Genomic DNA, 19,225 nt, shown 5'->3' on the forward strand with positions numbered 1-19,225 from the left:
AAAACTGGTGAGCACATAACAAAGTGCTTCTCTCTGCGGATGGTAATTGACACTTTTGTCCAAATACAATGGAGAAAAATACAACTGACAAGATTGTTTCATACAAAGGCAGACCACATTTTCCCCGTGGAGCTCTATCAAACACACGCCTATTAAAAACACAACAATGATGTGCATCTGACAGCTTTGGTGTCCACACAGAAGAGCAAAAACGCTTCTGCAGCATGCGACACACAGTGATACGTATGTGATTCTACTCAGTGATGCCACAGCTACCACACCTTAGCTGTACAGGTAAAAAACGTCACGCAAGCCAAAACAGCAAAGTCGTTTTCCTGGTATCGCCCTGCGCTCAGCACGTCTGCCGCTGTTCTTCAGAAGACCTCGCTGGGTAATCTTTAGCTTCTTAAAAACATTATTCACAGTTATTCATGTCAAAGCCACAGAGGTCACGGCCCCGGGGAGCGTCAGCAGCAGAAAAATAGTCTGGATAATCCCGCAGATGTTTGGCCTGACATTGTTCCAAATTAACCTTTTCTCATTCGCACACTGAAGCTTATTCAGGAGGCTTTTGTTAGAGCTGTGCACTCATCAGTCCTAACGTGGTCGTTATTGTGGTAATCACAGTAAACTGAATTTTCTCAGATGGCAGCAGAAAATGTTTAAAGCCGGGGGTAGGCTGCGTTTTTCCCCTCGTCATCAGACGGAGAAACATCTATAATAACCTTTCAGCGACTCGATGCTGGAACGAGGCTTTAGAAAAGGCAGCCAGCGATGGAGATCGATAGCAGGTCCTTTCACACCAGATAGGAGTTTATGAAGTGTTATAGAAGAAAAAGTGCATTTAACCACAGAGACACGGAGGCGCAGTAGGACTGGGTGTAAATACAGAGCAAAACCAAATGTCAGTATTATTTTTGGTGCATATGAAGAGCTGACAGCTTAAAGTTCGTACTTTTTTTTGTCCTTTAAATCACATTCAGATCCACAAAGGAAGCTCATGAGCGTGAGTGTTACTGTTCACAGGAGAAGGAGGACGTAAGAGGTGGCAGCAGATGTGCTGATGGTGCGTATGTTTGAAGACACACGAGTTAATGACCTGTTAATGAAAGACGTTTGAATATTACATGAAAATATAGTTTTGTGTGTAACTTTTCAGCGTGCACTGTGATGAAACGTTTTCTCCCTGGATGCTGAAAGCTGCAGCACCTTTGGCTGAGTACAGACCGTGTAACCTAACACACCTGTCTGACATGACGCGTTTACGCTCTGCTGGTCTCTGGGTGCCAGTGTTGTCGTCTGTTCCAGCTGACAGTGCTGTGCAAGCTGCCCGAGGCTGCCCGGACCGGCGTGAGCGTTCCCGGGTCCTCTAATGACTGCTTCTTCAAAGAGCAGTAATTGGTTTGGCAGGCAGCTTTTCATAACAAACACCTTGTTAAAAATGAGAAAAGTTGCTGCCGCTCTGAGATGAAAAGTGCACTCGACTTTGGTCAGCGAGGGTAACTTGAAGAGAGCGCTGAGAGTCAATGTTGAAGCACTTCCTGTTTCACCTGAAGAACCTGTAACACTTCAGTGTCACATGTTTTTATTCAGGTCTGTATGTAAAAAAGAAAAACTCGACATGTCTCTGCAGGGCTTTGATGTCATAAACAAGCTGAACGTTCCCACTCGTGCACCCCCCTCTGGGACTCATTTCCAATTTGTTTTTAAAGCAATTTGTTCTTCATTCCTCTCAATTTTGCCAGATTCTTGTACATATCCTGCCTCCTGCTGCTATAATCAGGCATCCGCACAGAGACAGCTAAAATGAAACTACAGTTTGATTATTAAACAAACAAACACAGAGGCCACAGCAGACGTAGAAAGAGGGCAGACAGAAAGGCTTCACCTATCAAACTCACCTCATCGTAGTAGATCCTGAAGTCAGCCTTCTTGCCCCGGAGGTCCCACTGCACGATCGTCCCGCTCTCAAACCCTATAAGCAGCTGCAGACACGAGGACAGAGGAGACTGTTCATAATAAAAACATGCACGAGGTCTGTGCTCAGTGTGATGATGATGATGATGATCGGCTATTTATGTTTTAACCATTATTTATTGACTCAGTGCCAGTAGAGTAAAACAGGACAGCAGCCTCCTCCTAACTTGTTACCCAGTGATTAAACTGGATTTTTTCACACTGAGCGGCTGATTGTGAGCAACCAGCTGGTTTCCCAGAGGCTGAGCGTGCAACACCTGCAGCTTGTGTGACCACAAGCTGATTGCACAGCTCACCTGGTGGGAGGACCACCAGCCTTCAGACTGACCGTCGTCACTGTCAGACAGAAGGTTTTAGCAGACAGACAGGTTGCCAACATGGTGAAATCAGCCCGAGTCAATCAGTGCTGATGAGTGTGAGTCATTGGCAAAGTGTCTGTTTGCAGTAGGAGACTGGACTCAGTCGCTGGTTGCATTCTGGATATAGTCCTGTACAAACACGGTTGCCAGGTGCTTGTGTTATTCTGCAGTCAGATTGTTTCCTGCAGCAACTATGTCACCATGTGAGGAAGGTTTGTTTCTGTGTCAAATCTATGAAGTTCTGGCTGATCTCTGAATGTAAGCAGGTAAATTGTAGGTGGACAGCAGCAGATTAGCCACACTTGATCCTCTGGTATCTAGGGCTGCCACGATTAGTCGACTAGTCACGATTACGTCGACTATCAAAATCGTCGACGACTAATTTAATAGTCGACGCGTCGTTTGAAGCTTTGTAAGATCCTGAAAGACGCAGGAATAAGTAGCAGGATTTAAGAGTGTAATAACGGACTGAAACAGAAGATGGCAGCACTGCATGTTCAAGGATGCCAGCTGCCGTTAAACCCCGAAGAAGAAGAAACTGTGTCCCAGTTTCCAACAATGGCGGCAGCTAGTTAGTTTTAATATTACTCTTATTATTCTTTCTGGGTCACAAAATAAACGTTTAACATATTTTCAGGCGAGAATGTAGCTGTGTAAACCTCAAATATCTGCTCAGTTTATCAAGACACCACATATTTTCAAAAGCGCTCCGACGTTTTCGGAGACGTCTGTTACCCACTAGCTCGATAGCTAGCCGGGGGCTAGGCTAACTAGAGCCGTGAGAACACCGGACTCCCCGCAAATCGTTTTCAAACCCACCGCCGTCTTTCGCTACTCAGGTTAAACATGATATATGAGTCACTAAGGCTACGTTCACACTGCAGGTCTTAATGCTCAATTCCGATTTTTTGATCAAATCCGATTTTTGTGTCTGCTTGTTCACACTACAAATAAAATGCGACAGCAAACGCGCTCTAGTGTGAACGCTCAAAGCGGCCCGCATGCGCAAAAGAAGACGTCACACACAACACGCTCTGTACACCCAGAGCAAACCATATTGTTTGACTGATGGGCCTTAATATAAAGACTTCGGACTTTAGAATTAAACTAATCAGATTATACAGTACATAAAATATACGTGAAAGTAAAATGTTCACGTTTCCCCAACGTTGTCTTCCCAACAGTTTCACTAACATCTACACTTATTGGCCAGGAAGCGTTCGCGATGTCTTCTCCAGAACTGATAATTGGCGTCTGTCTTGTGTCAGTGACGTAAAAGACGGATTTAATGCGACATGACCGTTCAAACAGCAGTCGCTTTCTAAAACATCGGATATGTATCGGAATCAGTACCACATACGAAAGTGACCCAGATCGGATTTGAAAATATCGAATTTGTGCCGTTCACACTGTCATACCATGATCGGATATGGGTCGCATAGGGTCCAAAAAATCGGATTTGATGCGCTTTCGCCTGCAGTGTGAACGTAGCCTTAGATAACTTAAAATGTTGTTTGGCTTTTTTCAGTGTTTTATTTGTTCCTGAGTAAATCGGTTTGGCTGAGATTAAAGTTGTAGTTTTTACACAGCTGAATAAACGTCAAGCAGACAGCTGATTATCAGAAGTGTGAGATGCTGGAGAATATACTCCGGTGTCCTGTTATATTTTAGATAGCAAGGAGTTTATTAAACTTCACCGAAACAATCTGCAAATTTCATTAAAATTTAATAAACTATCATCTTGTCTTTATTTTTAGTTAGCACAGACCTTAAACACTTAAAGCTGTAAGCTAATGATAGTTATATAAGAGCAGATGCTGCTGGTGCAATAAGCTGTACGGTTTACGTCCAATGGATGATGATCTGATTAGTCGACTATCAAAATAATCGTTTGTGGCAGCCGTAGTGGTATCACAAACTGATTGCATGTTACTGCAAACTTGCCATTCAGTCTTAGACTGATAGCAGACTGATAGCAAACTGTCTTATTCCCATTTTAGACGACAACATAAGCTGCAGATGGTGTTAGAGGTGCAGCCTCAGCTGTGTCACTGGCTCGGTTTGTCTCACAGTCCCATCACTGGCTGTCTAACACACACTGGGTAAAACAGGCTGTTTATCTGTGTCTCTACATGAACACAAATGCACACAAACACAGATTTACTGATTTACACACACTGAGAATAACACACACTCCTTCATGTACAAGGACAATTCGTTGCAGTCCTTACCATATCAGCTCTGATTTGTATAGAATACACTGGCACCATATAAACAGGCTCCATAAACAAACAGCCCTGCATGCACCGGAGGAGAAAAAGCAACACTGCCACATACTACAACCCAGTTACACACAAATTCACAAACAGACGATAAAAGGGGAAGCAAAGCCGACCCAATCTGATCAGAGATCAGAGGAGAGCTGCTGCAGAAGCACAGCTTTAAAGACAGAGAGGAGGAAACAGCTCTCCTGCTGAGTGCAAAGACTGTGTGACACTGCACATCTGAAGAAGGGAAGCAGAGTGCAGGTGAGGGGGAAGCAAACCCGGTAAATTCTGCAGCTCTGAATACATTTTCAAGAGTGAGGACGCATGAAGGATCAACACTGTAGGATCTGCAGGCAGGTCTGCTGTGATGTGAATGAGACATATCAGTGACATCTCATTAACATAATAAATATCTATTAAGCATGAAGGCGGTGTTCATGCGGCTCTGTTGTGGGCAGTTTAAAGAGCACGTCGACAAACTGCAGTGAAATTACAGCCGTTTACTCCAGCAGAGATTTCATCAAAGGCAACAAAGCAAAACCTGAGAATAATCTTTTATGGGCTTTGGTGAAGAAAATTTAACTGCTTTTTAAACAATTTTTCTTTTCATTCATTTTTTGGGTTTTTATTTGATGTTTTTTGCAGCACGTTGAAAGAAACGGCTTAAACAAAACAAAATCTGTTCAAAACAGACCAAATAAAGAGCAGACGTTACATATACTACATATTTATAAGCTGAATAAGGGATGTTGCCACTGGAAACATTCATTTAATATCTGCTGTCATCATTAATTCAGTTTCTGCTTTGGTGGAACCAGCTCCCAGTCTGGATCCAGGAGACAGACACTATCTCTACTTTTAAGATTCAAACTTTCCTTTTTGCTAAAGCATATAGTTAGAGCTGGACCAGGTGACCTGAATCCTCCCTTAGCTACGCTGCAACAGGTGTAGGCTGCTGGGGGATTCCCATGATGCACTGGGAGTTTCTACTCCACTCACTATGTGTTAACAGACCTCTCTGCATTGAATCATATCTGTTATTAATCTCTGTCTCTCTTCCACAGCATGTCTTTATCCTGTCTTCCTTCTCTCACACCAACCAATCACAGCAGATGGCCCCGCCCCTCCCTGAGCCTGGTTCTGCCGGAGGTTTCTTCCTGTTAAAAGGGAGTTTTTCCTTCCCACTGTCGCCAAAGTGCTTGCTCATAGGGGGTCATATGATTGTTGTGTTTTGTCTGTATGTAGATGTCTGTGATTTGGTGTTATATAAATAACATTGTTCCAAACCTGTGTTAGTGATCAGTAATATAATAATAATGCTCTGTATTTCCTGCTGTATGTTAAACTTGTTGAACTGGATTTTTAAAGACTTCCAGTTGCGCAAAGTGATGCTGAGACTGATGTCATCTGAGGTCGTTTCACGATCATTTTTCTACAGAATGACATTTATCATCTCAAAGCTTTTATCCAGTTTGAAAGACTGACTGAGCGGAACAGGAAAGCGAGTCCTCCGGCTTCATGGTAGATGAGCCTGCACGAGCACTGACAGCAGAGAAGCTGGTGCATCAGTTGGCGACTAGCAAACTCACACTAACCTTTCAGTGACAATCACCATTACCAAGCACACGGAGGCTAGCTTAACTAACCTCAGCTACAGGACAGCAGCATTAGCGTGAGCTGAGAGAACTTGTCCCCTTTGCTTACGAAGGGTTAACTTTGTGCTGTTCAAGGAGAGGAGACGTCTCTAAACACACGGCCTTTGTTCTTGCTTGCAGTGAGCGACTGCAGTAGGTGACGGCAGCTGAAAATTCATGTCTCATTCTTTTGTCTTTAAAGCTTTTCAAGTCTGGTTTCATCCGAGGGCTACAGAATTCCACTGGCAAAAATCAATATGCCTCTCAATGACCTCTCTTTCTCTTTCTGCAACTTTTCCATCCAGCTTCTTTCTTCTTTGTTCGCGAGTAAAAAAAAGAAGCAAAACAAAGACGAGGGCACCAAGAGGAGCGACGCTGCACACAGGACGGCTCTTTTTCAGCGAGCACACAAAGACAGCCAAGGTGAGAGAGTGAAAGGTGAGCAATTAGAACAAAATAATGGCCGACAGGAAGAAAGGGTCAGGATCGAGGATGAAGATGGGGGGAGTGATGGGGGGGCGGGGATGACAGAAACACGGCAGAGGAAAAAGCTCAGATTTTACTGGAGGCACAAAGCGTGAAAAGGGAGGCAGCTTCAGTGCAGCAGACTGCTTCAGCACTGGTGCTCGAGGAGAATCATGAAGGTGATGCTTTGATGCGCCTACACACCTTTCCTTCATCCTTTGGGCTGTCACTCAAATGAACGACTGGTCCTGGGTGAGTTTTAGTTGATCTGTAATGAGAAGGAAAAATAACAGAGGTGAGGAAGACAAAGTGTAACGCTCTGAAACAATACTGCAACAAACGCTTTACTGCAGCCACGCACACATACTCAGCATCACAGCCATGCTTTACGCTAACACGCCGCTTAGCTGTGTGACATCCGTCGGCACTGTGTGGAAGAGAAAGAACCCACTTGATGTATTCAAACTGCAGTCAGCAGGGAGCAACAACAAAGCCTTACTTGTGGTATTTATTACATTTTTAAGGTGTTTCTGTTATAGCTGTAATTTTCTGGCCCCTAAACAAGCTGCCTGCTGCCAGCCACCATAATAGCACACAACACTGACATTTAGATATCAGGTACATCGTTTCTGTGGCGATGCAAAAATTACAGCCTGCAGTATAAAACACGCCGTAAAGGTGTCAAGCTAAACGCTCACATTAGGCTGTTTTTATGAATAATGTGAGGAAATGTGACATATGCATCATTTCAGTGTTTAAATAAAGTAAGGCACATAAAGTATACAGTCCTGTGCAAAAGTCTTGAGCCACCCTCCTTTCTTTATATTTTGGGAGATATGTGACTGAAACGTGCAAACATACATGGAAACACAGCATGTACGGCAAAAACAGAGTCTGTGCTGAAGAAGCACAGTCTGAGCTCTCCGTCAGCTCTGTGAGGATCTTCAGGAACTGTTCTCCAGGCTTCCTGAAGGACAGTCAAAGCTCTTCCTCAGATGTTTCTGCCTTTGCTTGTGTTCTCTGTCAGGATGATCCCACACTGCTTCAGTGGAGCTGAGCTCTGAGGAGGCGCATCCATCACTGATGTGTGCTTTGTGTTTGGCATCACTATGATGCTGAAAAATGAAGCTGCTGCCAGTCAGATGTTTCCAGATGTTCCTGCGTGGTGGATCAGACTCTGTAATTCATCAGTTTATCAAAGAACCTGAAACCATGACACAGCCTCCACCGTGCTTCACAGATGGCTGCAGACGCTCACTGCTGGACCTCCTCCTGACCTCCTCGTACACACTGACCATGATGTGGATCCATCTCTCCATCACACCTGTTCCTCTGACCTTCAGTCCAGTTCTGGTGTCATTTTCAGCCTCAGCCTGTCCTCCTGTTTCCCTTCAGCCGTCCTTCACTGAATCTTCTCTGATGAGGCTTCAGTGAAGTGTGATCAGCTGAAGCTCCCGTGTCAGCTCCTGTTATTAACATGACTTTCAGATACCTTACGCTGTAGCATTAGCTACATGAACGAGAGGACTGAGTATGAGTGAAAACAGAAAGACCTGAACTTCTGCTCAACAGCACCTTAACAAGAAAGTCTGTCTCCTTGGACAGAAAAATATCTGGAGAAGTCGTGAGAGTTTTCCACAGGATGGTGTGATATAGTATATTATTGTTGAATGATTTATTCTTGCATGATGAGAGTTTGATGAGAGCTCCTTTAATTTAAAGTAAGTTGTTTGTGCCCTTGGAGCAGGCAGCTACAGCAGATCAGTGCTTGGTGATTCCTCGCAGCACAAACCTGCAGCACTAAAATAAAATGCATCGCTATTTTCCAAGAAATCCACAAGAGCTGCATGATCACCGGCAGATTCAGTTTAGCTGCCACAGTCAGGACACTGTAGCATTGTGCCTATAATCTGGCGAGCTGAGGCAAAGTGTGACTGACGTGTTCAGATGGGCCCGTTTAGTTATGCCTGCTGCTGGAGAGCGATAAAAACATGAAACCAGAACACGCTCTCAATGCATCGCTGTTGCGTTAACAAACCAGGATATCAACCAACCATCTGCGACGCACAACACCTGCCCGGACACGTAAGTGCAGCACACAGGGTGAAAGCCAGGAGCTCGAATATATCGAATATACCCGGTGATGTAACCCGCCTGCTAACGTGGGACCCTGAACCCTCTGCACAGAGAAACAAACCTGTGCTTTTAGAACCAATCAGGACCGATCAACGATAAAACACGTCGGCGACAGAAAGTTCACAGCAGATATTGAATTTCTGATAAAGCAGAGATGAGTCAGGAAGCTTGTGATTGTGTGTGGAAGATCATTTCCTGTGGAAGCCTTTCACACCGTGGGGACACGTGTGAATCGGAGCCGAGTTACTGACTGATAACATTTCTCCGTCAAGGCCAGACTCTGAAAAGCAGCCCGAGTGAATCTGTGTTTGCCGATGCTTGGGATGAATATTTTCTGACAAGCTGTGAGGCCAAACAGCTGAACTGTGTGACTTCTCAAAGTTAGAGACGGAAAGTAACTGCAGCGAGCAAGAAGACGCTTCACGCTGACGCATCAGCGAGCGTTTGTCTCTGCAGGCTGCTCACAGCTGGAATTATAGCCAGCGTGTCCACAAATGCTCATGAAATCATTTAATCAATGAATGTTTGAATCCCACCGCGCTGTCTGATATTCTAAGAGAAACAGAAGATCTGCTCATGTTTGACGTGTTTCTTTGATCCAGGTCATGAAGGTCATCTTGCAGTTGTTGCTCTCAGAGACTGTACGATGTTAGGATCCTTTTATTTCATGAAGAAATAACAGCGCTGCCAAGCAATCAAAGATAATCACATAAAGCTTCCTCTTAAATCCAATCTGATCTGAACAGACACACCAGCAGCTCATGGAGATTTTAACAATTAAAAGCGTCCTTACATTACAGCGCTTTGTTCTGCAGCCAGGCCACAGTAAGCTGGTCTTTTTATTATTCCCTGCACCGTTAATGTGCTTTCTAACTCTGCCTTTCTATTATTCATGCTGATTTTCTGCTTGGGCAAACCTCTGTGGTCATTATTCTCCAGATCTTTGAAGATAAGTTGGTGGTTTGTTGTGTGGTTTTAGGGCAGCGTTTCTAATTGCGTCTCTGCTCTTAGGTGAAATGCTGTTTGCAAATAAACAGATGAACACTTAAAGCCCCGTTAAAGGCAGGATGGTCCCAGTGCTCGTTAAGCAGTGATTTTACCAAATCTGGCGCCAAAAACAAATCGGCACTGCTTGTTGTTGATCTAAAATCAGACTGTTGTCCTGCCCGGTGAGCACGATTCACCAATAACTGCATATTCTGCATGAACTAAGAAAAAACACATTTAGACTGGGAGGAAGAAAATGATATTACTGAAATATTTCGTAAGCATCAGAGAAGCACGAGCACCTTTTGGGATCACAAACACAAAGACACCTTAAGCTCCAGGGGCGCCATGACAACCAATCACGGCTAGAAAAGGATAGATAATCGATATGACAGACGAGAGGGGGCGAGGCAGGAAACGACACGTCAGCTGCAGACACCGCTCTCGCCGTGTGTCGCATGCATTCATGTAATATGGCATGTGCTGAGGCTGTGTGACACACGTGAAACATGGCAACACAAACAGCAAAATGTGTTTGAGCTTGTTTTTCACTGCCTCTGGTTTTATGATGTTTGACATTCTTAGAGACCATTCATGTCCATGCTGGGATCTCTGGAGAGGAAACAGGAAGTCCAGCATCTGTCTGCTGTGAATGTCAGCAGAGTCGCCAGACTGACAGAGGAAGTGATGAAACAAAAGCTTTGACATAATTACTCGGTGACTGTAAGGCGTCCAGGCCCCACCCCTCCCTCACCATGCCTGAAGTACGGCTCTCGTGACAACGTTTCCAAAGTCTTTCTGTAACTACGCAGACGTTAACATGCCAGCTGAGGCTTTAACCTTATTCGATGTTAGAATTAGAAATGATAATATTTAAATCATCGGCTCAGTCTCAGAGTTACTGTGAAGGGCGGCATCACCCCCCAGTGATGCAATCACACATCCCACGGGCGAACAGTGGGACATCAGATTATGGCGGCGACCGCCAAGCACCGCTGTTATCACGCTCAGCGAGTTCAACAAGGCAAACCAATGGAACCGATCCAGACACTCATTTTGTCCTTTGGTGTCTGCATTAAAATTACTATTACAGATTTGATGTGTAATAGATTACTCTGGACAGGTGTAATCCTGTGGTGTAAACTACAGAGCAAAGACAGACTTTATTTGAGCAGAAGCTCATTCAGCTCGTTTTATTGGAGGATCTGAAAGGATGATAAATCCAAACAACAGTAAACATGAATGTATTTGGTCTGAGAAGAAAACGGTTTAAATAATCTCACGTGTTTGACTCAGAGGGGGTTTTGTAGGGGGGGGTTTACAGTAAATTTCTTCAAGCGCTGAACGTTTCTTGACCTTCAGGCAGGTGTCTGTAGTTTTTATGACTTTATCCCTGCAGCGATTTAGACTCAGAGCTCTCTGAGTGGGCTTTCACCCGTCCACTCTGAAACGTGGCTGGGTGGGCTATGAACCAGCACGCTCTGCTAAATGTCCACGTGGAAGGTTTGGAGAAACACTGTTTGTTGACAGGCCACCTGCTGCTTGTGCTGCATGCATGTAGTGGGGAGCAGCTCAGAGTGCTGATGCACGTACGAAGTGCAGGATTTCCATGAGAAAGACAAACGCTGTTTAAAGTGGCCGTTCTTTACCAGCTGCACCAACGTAAGGCTCAGAACAGAAAAACCGTTCTGTGAGGTCGGAGGGCGTAAACATGTCAGCGCGGCCTTTTTACACACAGTATTTAATAAAGACGATGATCTTTTCATAACCCTCCCGCTGACGTATAGATTTCTCTAGCACGGAAGCATTTTTGCTCATTATTCATGCTGTGAAGAGGCCGTGAAACCGGGCGGTGGCTGGAAGCCAACTGTTTATTTTACAGTCCCAATAGCAGAAATAGGAAAACGTGCCGGTGTTTATTACAGCTGACACGAAGCCAGGCGCAAACATACTTCTGCTCATCGGAGGGCTCTGTGAGGAGTGAGCACTGGGCTGCTGTGTTTCTCCTCGCATCTCATTTCTATCTCTCATTTCAGAGCGAATCTCCTGAAGATGAAATTGTGCATTAAATATGTTGCAAACCCGTCTGAATATCAATGAGAGCCCGGCCCTCCTGTTTGGCTGCACTGGTCCCATTTGAATTGGTTTTTTTGCACACTGAACCAACCAAACGACTCGTGCAGTCATACGTCGACGCGATCCACACCCTCCTGTTTGCACGGTTAGGAGACTTCGCCCTCGCTCGCTAAATGTTGCACAAAGTCCCCTCTCATCCTTATTCATGCTTCGTGGAAATCCTCCCCAGATAAATAACACGAGTCCCCAGTCACCCCGGCTGTTGATGAGAAGAGATTCATTCTCGACTCGTTCATGAACCCTACTTCAGGAAGATAAAGAGTGCTGACGGTTAGGAAATACAGAATATATTACAGCGTCGTGTATAATACATGCCCGTTGTTGAGACTGTGGTACACTCTTCAGCTCAAGTCATAAAGGAAAGTTACCTATTCTTAAATGAGCCATTATCTACAGGCCATCTCTCCCTGATATTTAATTATAGAGGATCCAGCAGACATTTAGCTGCGTCAGCACGTTGAGGCACTTTTCTATAGAAGCATTAGAGATGTCACCGAGATCTACGATTCAATACCAGAACACTGAAAACGAGGCTGTTTCTATACTGCAGGTACTGTAGGCAGGTGTATGCACCAGGCTGCAACTGTTCCAGGAAGACGAGGAAGAAGAAAAACAAGACAAAGACGGAAACCACTGCACGTCCTACACTGGCCTCATAGCTCCGTCCTCACTAAAGGAAAATCCACAGAAGTCGACCGACGAAGGAGAAACGACCAACTCAATGAGCTTCTCATCCAAGTATTATCTTCTTATGTTATCCTGAAGTACACATGAGCTAATCTGAGAACGCTGGCTTGGCTGTAAGTGTGAAGTAGCGAGCGAATGCTTGTCCGGCCCTTTTCACTGCTGTGATTGGCTCCAGCTCAGCCGTGACTCTTAACTGGATAAGCAGAACAACAAACGGTCGGATTCGGCAACGTGACCCGCCTTAGTTGTTGGTGGCTCGCATGTTTTTGGCTGTTTAATTAACCAGATATGAACTTTTCCCGTGAACATGTACGATGTCAGAAAGCACTGAGGCGTAGCACAAAGTGCTCGTGTGAATGGGTGGAGGAAGCACGTTGAATACGGTGCTTTTAGAGCAGAAACACATCACATAAGAACTAGTTCATTTACCAGTCACACCCACTGCATTTAACATTCATCTTTCTTTGTTGTGGGAAACAAAACGCCCGTTCACATGACATGCTCACTCACACTGACAGCTCGCAGGCTGCAGGTGGCTGCAGTCCTCATTAACTGCAGCTAATTACACGACGTGTTTCATGTGCATCACAGTCGTAACGCATTCACATCGGTGTGTTTATCCATCATTATGTCACCTGGAAATCCTGAAGCACGAGCAGGTGAAGGTGGCTGCACGCTGCACGCTGTCTGTGCTGACGGTTAATCCACACAGAGTCATTCCAAACAAAACCAACCAATCCTGAGCCGCCTACGTCAGTAACGAGGTACACGTATCAAGGTGAAGGAGTAACGTAGCCTCAGCATGCTTTTCTAACCCTGATAAACTGGTAATATTTTAAGTCTTCAGTTAAACAAATATGACCGAGCCTGTGTTACTCCGACTGGACACACGGACGAGAAACAGCTGCTCTGAGCATGTTATCATGCAGCAGGTGTGACCACAGTCATGTGATCAAATCAGACCGTTGTCACGCTGCGGTCCACAGACTACTGCAAAATTAAAAACTCATCACAGAAGGACACGATCTACACGAGGTGTTCATGCATGCGGTCGCTTTCCTCCTGCGCTGAGACCAATTACAACAATATTTAAAAGGTGAATGTGATAAAGGACGTGTTGCGTGTGCACGCAGGGCAGCCTTACAGCCAGAGCAGGTCTTCATCGACAGCCAACGACCTTCCACATGAAACACTTTTCTTCTTCTATTTCACTGTAACAGTTCAAACTTCTCAGGTTCTTAAACAGATGCTGAGCTTGTCCTTGTTGACTTTGTCCTGAAGAATCAACAAACCAAACTTCCTGCTAAAATCCCAACCGCTGCCTCTGTGTGATGATTGGCAGACAGCACCTCCCACGCACGCACATCGTGTCGAGACTGCTCGCCGTAGTTTCAACTGTCACAAGGCAACAAGATGGCTCGGTATAAGAGCGACTTGTGACTGACACTGCAGCAGGGGACTTGTCAGGGTAACAGCAGAAGAGCAGCGCGTAGGTGGGTGACGCCGCGGAAAACAAACGGCCGTACAATGCAGCCGAGCAGCGTGTGCGTGCCTGATGGCGCCGAGCTGTCAGTCGGGGGCATGTGTCAGTTTCACAATAACCAAACACAAGAGCGTGCACATCGTGTTTCACTGAAGGAATCTAACGGTAACGTCTAACTCTTGACCCTTTGAAAGCCTGCTAGCAGTCAGCCTTGAAGCGCTTTTTCTTTCATGCCTGCTTGTAGAGCAAAATAACCGTGTTTGCAGGAAGTCTCTTCCTATACCGCCTCCCTCGGAAAAACAAACAAAATATTCCAATGGTGATCAAACTACGACTTTACAGATGCCAGAACCGCTCACAAAAGGCAGATGGAGGTCCTCAAATGCTGTCATTGGGGAGCGTTAAGGAAAGTCCAAAGGAGGAAAAGCTCAAGTCTGGTAGCTGCCGTGACAGTGCGACTCTTACGGCATGCATGGATCTAAGCATGCACGTTCAGAATAAACTCATCGTTTATCGTAAACCCACACCATCCTCACGATTTAGCACCGCTTCTGTTTCAGCCTCAGATACTCACAGTTCGATGGCCTTGTTCCACATGATGACGTATCCGGACAAAACGAAGGACTCGATGTTGACGATGTGTGTGTTCCCGCGCTCCGTCCCCACATACAGCCATTTACTCTGAAAGGGCAGGTGGCAAAATGTGATCCTGCAGAGAGAAGAAGGAAAACCGGCTGAGCGTCAGCCAAACAACGCTTTGTGCGTCTCTGGGTCAAACACATAACCACGCACGTCTCTGAGTGTTAGGACACTAATATACGCCTGGTGCTGCTTATGCTGATGTGCTTATATGTGTCCAACGTGTTGTCCATGTGAAACCTGCTCAAGACATCATTTTAAAGATATAAAGATAAGAAATGTCTTAAAAAGCAACGTAAGAGCAGGCGAGCCTGTGACGTGAGGTAATTACACTGAAGTCTTCTCTCTGGTGTTTTGTTGCCTGAGTGTAACTGATGCAGGAGTGTGTGTGTGCTGTATGTGACACCGTGTCACTGTCACAGTCATTTTCTCCGTGATAAGCTCCCTTCTTCAGACGAGTCAGAGCCTGACTCATCCTTTGTCGAGGCTTAATTTAGAACTGTGTTGTTGCAGGATAGCACCTTTCACGCAGGTATGATTGCCCACATTTGCTCTTCCTGCCCTTTAATGATGCAATTCCTGCTTTTCTCATGTGAGAGGAACTTTTTCCCTCAGTCTGCAAGTCCGGCAGAAACACTCTACTTATGGTACTTCACAGAAACTCCCAGCAGTAAAAGCTTGATCTTTTTATGTCTTCTGTAACATTTCACACTGTTGATATTCGCTTCAAGCTTAGCCTGGTCCATTCCAGAAACACCCACCATCATTCTGCACAAAACTTTACATTTGATGTATGAATTACTGAAAACTGTCCCGTCTGCTAAGACAGACAGCGTGGAGAGAAGGGGATGCGGACCTAAACGCAGACAAACGGAGGCGGATGTTAACAAAAAGCGAGCCTTTATTTAGGGCTGCAGCAAACATTACAAAACAAAAGGCAGGAAGGGAACTACCAAAAGCTAAAGATGAAACCTGGAAACACGGCGGGAAGAACGGCAGAGGAAATGCAGACGATCCAGAAACAAACAGAGGAACAAACACACAGAGAGACAGCTGGGAGCGACCGCACAACGAGACCGGAGGAACGAAACCGACGACACTCACGTAGCGCACGAGACTGTCAAAGTAAAACAGGAAACACGAGGAGGAGGAGCACACAGACCGGAAACGCACATCTATGACACACAACACTGTGTCGCCTACAATCAGCAAACCTGTGTGAACGTGCGTCTCCTGGAAACAGCCGATAACAAATATTTCATCTTTTTTTTAACTGTTCAGAATTTAATGTTTGGAAAAAACATTTTTTATTATTACTTTGATGTTTCAGGTGTTTTTCACGACCACATAAACACTTACACTCCTGCTGAATAACACATGATGTTATTGCACAAGAAAATAACTGTGTGATGCGAGGCTGCTTCTTCACCGTCTGGTTTTGTGAGCAGAGAACAAAGACCAGAGCAGTAAGTCACTCTCATGCTGATCACTGTGGAGCGGATCAGCCCAACAGCCACCCAGCAAGGCAGAATTATTAGACAGAAGACAAATGAGAGGGCAGGCGATTCAATAAGGATTTAAGGGGCTCGAGGAGATGATGATATTCAAACTGGCCTGGGGAAAGGTGGGGTGTGCAGCAGCACGGGCAGCAGAGGATTACACAGGCGTCTATTCCCACAACAAGCATTTAGGCTTCAGACGTCCAATTTGTACATTTCCTTGTTTAAAGAAGCATTTTATTCATCGTTATTACTTCGAATGGATACACAAACATCCATCCAAGAGCACAAATTCTGAAAAATGTTGACATTAAATGTTTAAATTGCTGTATTTTAAGAACCAGACCTGGAGTTTCACAGCGAGTCGTGATAGCGTCCCTGTGGACGCAGAGGAAGAAACTCCTTCTTTAGAAAAGCCTTTCAGCACTGAGTGCTTCAGTTTGAGATAATCGCTCGCATAAAAGACAAAGTGTGGAAGAAATGAGACGACCACAGGAAGTGGGAGGAGGCCCGTAGTGATGAATACAGATATATAAGGAAAATCAAAGCTTTTGTTTTAGCGGCACCATGCAGCATCATAATTATCGATCTGAATAAAGAAGAAAAGCATGACTTCAGCTGCTGGCAGAGCAGCAGCTCAAATAAATACTCCTAACGAAGGAAACGGATGCAGAGATTAATCAAATTGGTGACTTCATCTCAGGAACCAGTAACCTCGCCATCTGCTGTGCATGACCAGTGACCAGGACGTCAGGAATCCCACAGCGACTTCCTGTATCAGCAATAGGGCTGCCACGATTAGTCGACTAGTCACGATTACGTCGACTATCAAAATCGTCGACGACTAATTTAATAGTCGACACGTCGTTTGAAGCTTTGTAAGATCCTGAAAGACGCAGGAATAAGTAGCAGGATTTAAGAGTGTAATAATGGACTGAAACAGAAGATGGCAGCACTGCATGTACAAGGATGCCGGCTGCCGTTAAACCCCAAAGAAGAAGCAGCTGTGTCCCAGAATTCATAGCGCGGCCCAGCTCAGTTGTCAATAGGGCTGGGTATCGTCACTGATTTCTAGAATCGATTCAATTCCGATTCACAAGGTCCCAAATCGATTCGATCCACGATTCGATTTAATTCGATTCGATTCAATTTAAATCTGGGAAATTTTGACAGTCAGAAGTATAATTCAGATCAGAACATTTACATATTTTTGTATCTATAAAAAGGAAGCTGACACTCGCAAGACTTTATCCAAGGTGTGAGCATCACAGCAGATGCCTTTGTGTCAAAGTAGCTGAAGATAAAACACATAAAAACATGAAGGTGATTTTCCTGGCCTGGGATTTTATAAAAATATTCTGCAGTACATCAAAAACGAAAGAAAACCATTAATTAATGAACATTACCTCTGACGTTACAGCGGTTTTATTAGACACACGGCTAAGCATTTTGCATTTTGAATAATTTTAAAAAGTTTAAATTTGTTCAGTATTGAACAGCAGAAATGAGGTTTTCTTTTCGGAAGAATGTAAAAGGGGAAAAAACAGCGGCCGACAGCCTGTAAACAACAGTAGACTTGTGCGTAACAAGCAAGCGAATAATGAAGAAAGGGAAACTGTTCGAGAGGAGGGGGGGGGGGGGGGGGGGGAGAGGGGGAGGGAGAGAGAGAGAGCTGCGCATCGCAATGGAAGCAAAACAGTAAAAGAGTGAATTCATGACGATGTTTATGTGAAGCGTTTGGATCTTCTTTAGCTGCTGGTTCGGTCAATATTGTTTGGAGAGAGATCAAACTAACAGCTTTAGAATCAGCGCATAAAGGGCGTGAACACAAAGCGCAGACCCGGATCAGCGAGCTGTCGGCTTTCAGCCCCGACTGTGAGAAAGGCGACATCTAACTGATTCTGATCCGCGGGTCGCGCTGTGTGTTTAAGTCTATGTGCAGAATCCCTGTACCTGCTCTCATTTACTGTTTGGTGGTTCTTGAAATTTTGTGAGATGTCACCAGAGATTCTGGCATTTCGGAGAAAATAAATTTATATAAAAAAATCGATTCAGGATTTTAATGAATCGATTTTACGTTATCCAAGCCAGAATCGATTTTAATCGATGAATCGATTATAAAAACCCACCCCTAGTTGTCAACAATGGCGGCAGCTAGTTAGTTTTAATGTTACTCTTATTATTCTTTCTGGGTCACAAAATAAACGTTTAACATATTTTCAGGCTGGAATGTAGCTGTGTAAACCTCAAATATCTGCTCAGTTTATCAGGACACCACATATTTTCAAAAGCGCTCCGACGTTTTCGGAGACGTCTGTTACCCACTAGCTCGATAGCGAGCCGGGGGCTAGGCTAACTAGAGCCGTGAGAACACCGGACTCCCGGCAAATCGTTTTCAAACCCACCGCCGTCTTTCACTACTCAGGTTAAACATGATATATGAGTCACTTAGAGAACTTAAAAATGTTGTTTGGCTTTTTTCAGTGTTTTATTTGTTCCTGAGTAAATCGGTTTGGCTGAGATTAAAGTTATAGTTTTTACACAGCTGAATAAACGTCAAGCAGACAGCTGATTATCAGAAGTGTGAGATGCTGGAGAATTTACTCCGGTGTCCTGTTATATTTTAGATAGCAAGGAGTTTATTAAACTTCACCGAAACACTCTGCAAATGTCATTAAAATTTAATAAACTATCATCTTGTCTTTATTTTTAGTTAGCACAGACCTTAAACACTTAAAGCTGTAAGCTAATGATAGTTATATAAGAGCAGATGCTGCTGGTGCAATAAGCTGTAGTTTTACGTCCAATGGATGATGATCTGATTAGTCGACTAATCGCAAAAATAATCGCTGACTAGTCGACTATCAAAATAATCGTTTGTGGCAGCCCTAATCAGCAAACACTCGTATTATTATTTTACTACGACGGCCGACAGTCATCACAGAGCGGGTCTCTC

At 44.6% G+C, this 19,225-nt stretch overlaps 1 protein-coding gene across 3 annotated transcripts in view; it reads right to left on the reverse strand.

The window, feature by feature from the left end:
• Positions 1-19,225, reverse strand: part of stxbp5l (syntaxin binding protein 5L) — a 133,307-nt gene that overhangs the window by 44,987 nt on the left and 69,095 nt on the right. For all 3 annotated transcript variants that reach the window (XM_085385098.1, XM_085385097.1, XM_085385099.1), the window contains exons 5-7: positions 14,706-14,840; positions 6,907-6,970; positions 1,902-1,985 (exon numbers count right to left, since the gene is read on the reverse strand). In XM_085385098.1, the coding sequence (XP_085241224.1) occupies positions 1,902-1,985; positions 6,907-6,970; positions 14,706-14,840 (283 nt within the window). The remainder of the gene's footprint in view (positions 1-1,901; positions 1,986-6,906; positions 6,971-14,705; positions 14,841-19,225) is intronic.

The sequence above is a fragment of the Rhamphochromis longiceps genome, linkage group LG16 (assembly GCF_057381845.1).
Source record: "Rhamphochromis longiceps isolate RC_006_pf linkage group LG16, R_longiceps_female_GT1.1, whole genome shotgun sequence".
NCBI classification, from domain to species: Eukaryota; Metazoa; Chordata; class Actinopteri; order Cichliformes; family Cichlidae; genus Rhamphochromis; species Rhamphochromis longiceps.